Source organism: Rhinoderma darwinii, chromosome 7 (genome assembly GCF_050947455.1).
Source record: "Rhinoderma darwinii isolate aRhiDar2 chromosome 7, aRhiDar2.hap1, whole genome shotgun sequence".
In the NCBI taxonomy this organism is placed as follows: Eukaryota; Metazoa; Chordata; class Amphibia; order Anura; family Rhinodermatidae; genus Rhinoderma; species Rhinoderma darwinii.
Genome location: NC_134693.1, coordinates 145,199,650 through 145,203,084, shown reverse-complemented (window position 1 = coordinate 145,203,084; position 3,435 = coordinate 145,199,650). Strand labels below are relative to the sequence as shown.

Genomic DNA, 3,435 nt, shown 5'->3' with positions numbered 1-3,435 from the left:
CCGATACACACATACAGCACCCGATACATACACACCCCGATATATATACTAGCCACAACCACACACAGACCCCGCCCCAGAATCAGCCTCTGGTATTTGAGTCTTGTGACCGGGTGCTGGAGACATTGTTTTTGGGTTAGTGATAGGAAAACTACAAAGGGTTAAATAAAGCTGGCAACCCATAATGTACAGCACTCCTAGTTATAAACACCACATCTCCTACAATGCAGCGCAGCAGAGAATACGCAGAGGACACAGAACCAGCAAAGCTCCCTGAGAAGTAGTGGAAAACTAGCAAAACTGACTGCAGCTCTGGAGGTAACTGGAGAATAAAGTCTCAGCAGGCTGCAGTGCGGGGAGGGCAGAACCCGGGGTACAGCAATGATGGGGTCACCCCCCTGTCAGGCAGAACCCGGGGTAGAGATTATGGTGTCACCCCCCTGATGTCAGGCAGAACCCGGGGTACAGCGATGATGGGGTCACCCCCTAATGTCAGGCAGAACCCGGGGTAGAGATTATGGGGTCACCCCCCTGTCAGGCAGAACCCGGGGTACAGCGATGATGGGGTCACGAGACGCCTCAGATTCACCACTTGTAATAACGGGGACCCCGGAGTGCGGAGAATTCTTTATTGAGACCTCATTTCTGGCCGTTCTCTGCCCCCCACAGACGTCGTCATCTCCATCAGCTCCAACTCTACGCGGATTTCGAGCAGCAGCTTCATACGCGACAGTCCAGCGGTTCAGCAGTAACGGCAGCAGCGAGGGATCGGCCGGACCACGCGGCTCCTCCGACACTTCACATCCGATCGTCCAGGTGAACGTCCGGCAGCAGCTTCTCGATGTCGTCCTGGATGTTGGCGGTCTCGAAGCGGCGGCCATATCTCTTGTAGGGGACGCCGTCCGGGCCGATCAGAAACTTCTCGAAGTTCCAGGAAACGTCGTTCCTGCGCACCGGGGACCAGATGATGCTCTTGGGGTCACTCATAAGAGACACGGGGTCATCACTGGGGTGCGGCAGCTGCGACTTCAGGAAGGTGAACAGGGGGTGCTCCGTCTCACCGTTCACATCGCACTTCTCAAACAGGGTGAAGTTCGGCTCAAAACCGCCACCCGGGCGCACGAACCGCAGCGAGCTCAGGATCTCCTTATTACGGGTGTTCTCCTGCGGGAGCAAAACACAAACACTTCACATACAGGACCGACGCTGCAGACCCCTATACTACTCCCCCCAACATCCCACCCCTACAAGAATACTACTACTACTCCCCCCAACATCCCACCCCTACAAGAATACTACTACTACTCCCCCCAACATCCCACCCCTACAAGAATACTACTACTACTCCCCCCAACATCCCACCCCTACAAGAATACTACTACTACTACTCCCCCCAACATCCCACCCCTACAAGAATACTACTACTACTCCCCCCAACATCCCACCCCTACAAGAATACTACTACTACTCCCCCCAACATCCCACCCCTACAAGAATACTACTACTACTCCCCCCAACATCCCACCCCTACAAGAATACTACTACTACTCCCCCCAACATCCCACCCCTACAAGAATACTACTCCCCCAAACAAACATCCCACCCCTACAATAGCAATACTACTACTACTCCCCCCAACATCCCACCCCTATAATACTACTACTACTCCCCCCAACATCCCACCCCTATATTACTACTACTACTCCCCCCAACATCCCACCCCTACAATAATACTACTACTACTCCCCCCAACATCCCACCCCTACAATACTACTACTACTCCCCCCAACATCCCACCCCTACAATAATACTACTACTACTCCCCCCAACATCCCACCCCTACAATACTACTACTCCCCCCAACATCCCACCCCTACAATAATACTACTACTACTCCCCCCAACATCCCACCCCTACAATAATACTACTACTACTCCCCCCAACATCCCACCCCTACAATAATACTACTACTACTCCCCCCAACATCCCACCCCTACAATACTACTACTCCCCCAACATCCCACCCCTACAATACTACTACTCCCCCCAACATCCCACCCCTACAATAATACTACTCCCCCCCCAACATCCCACCCTTATAATACTACTACTCCCCCCCAACCCCTATACTACTACTCCCCCCAACATCCCACCCCTATACTACGACTCCCCCCAACATCCCACCCGTATAATACTACTACTCCCCCCAACATCCCACCCCTATAATACACACTATTGCACCTCAGCCGGGCGCTCGTGTGTGTGCAGGTGGAGCAGCCCGCGTTGCCGCTTACCTGGTGCCCGAACTGATTGCAGGGGAAGCCCAGGACCCGCAGACCCCGGGCGCCGTATTGCGTCTGCAGCCCGTTCATCTGCGTGTAGTCCCGGGTGGTGGTCCCTCAGAGAGACGCCACATTCTCGATGAGCAGCACGAGCCCCCGGTACCGGCCCAGAGACACCAGATCCCCGGACAGGAGCCGCGCAGAGAACTCGTACACCGTGTGAAGTGCCATGCCGGAAAGTGAGAGGCCGCCGGAGAGACGCTACTTATAAAGAGAAGCGGACACACCCACCGTCATTACCGGCCAATCATACAGCCCAGAACTCCTTATCATCATCTTCAGTGGGGGAGGAGTCAGACACACCCACCGTCAGTACCGGCCAATCATACAGTCCAGAAGTCGGGGGAGGAGTCAGACACACCCTCATTCCTCACGGTGTGTAATGGAGTAGTGTCCGGAGTAGTGTCCGGAGTAGTGATGGGAAATGTAGAAAACCCCTCACCCCGCCCCGCCCTTCACCTCACCCCGTCCCGCCCAGACCCTCACCGCGCCCCGCCCAGCCCTTCACCTCACCCCGCCCCGACCCGCCCCTCACCGCCTCACCGCCTCACCCCTCACCGTCTCACCCCTCACCGTCTCACCCCACACCGCCTCACCCCTCACCGCCTCACCCCCTCACCGTCTCACCCCTCACCCCCTCACCCCTCACCGTCTCACCCCTCACCGCCTCACCCCTCACCGTCTCACCCCTCACCGTCTCACCCCTCACCCCTCACCGTCTCACCCCTCACCCCTCACCGTCTCACCCCTCACCCCTCACCGTCTCACCGTCTCACCGTCTCACCCCTCACCGTCTCACCCCTCACCGTCTCACCCCTCACCGCCTCACCCCTCACCGTCTCACCCCTCACCGTCTCACCCCTCACCGTCTCACCGTCTCACCGTCTCACCCCTCACCGCCTCACCCCTCACCGCCTCACCCCTCACCGTCTCACCCCTCACCGCCTCACCGTCTCACCCCTCACCCCTCACCGTCTCACCCCTCACTGCCTCACCCCTCACCGTCTCACGCCTCACCCCTCACCGTCTCACCCCTCACCGTCTCACCCCTCACCGCCTCACCCCTCACCGTCTCACCCCTCACCGTCTCACC

General features: G+C 57.5%; 1 protein-coding gene across 1 annotated transcript; it reads right to left on the bottom strand.

Annotated features, from left to right (window-relative positions):
- Positions 1 to 615: 615 nt before the first annotated feature.
- Positions 616 to 2,540, bottom strand: GPX1 (glutathione peroxidase 1). The gene is made up of 2 exons (XM_075832015.1): positions 2,295 to 2,540; positions 616 to 1,164 (listed from the first exon to the last, which is right to left on the bottom strand). Exons 1-2 carry the CDS (start codon positions 2,511 to 2,513, stop codon positions 799 to 801), a joined length of 585 nt encoding a protein of 194 aa, XP_075688130.1. The 5' UTR covers positions 2,514 to 2,540; the 3' UTR covers positions 616 to 798.
- Between the last annotated feature and the right edge of the window lie 895 nt (positions 2,541 to 3,435).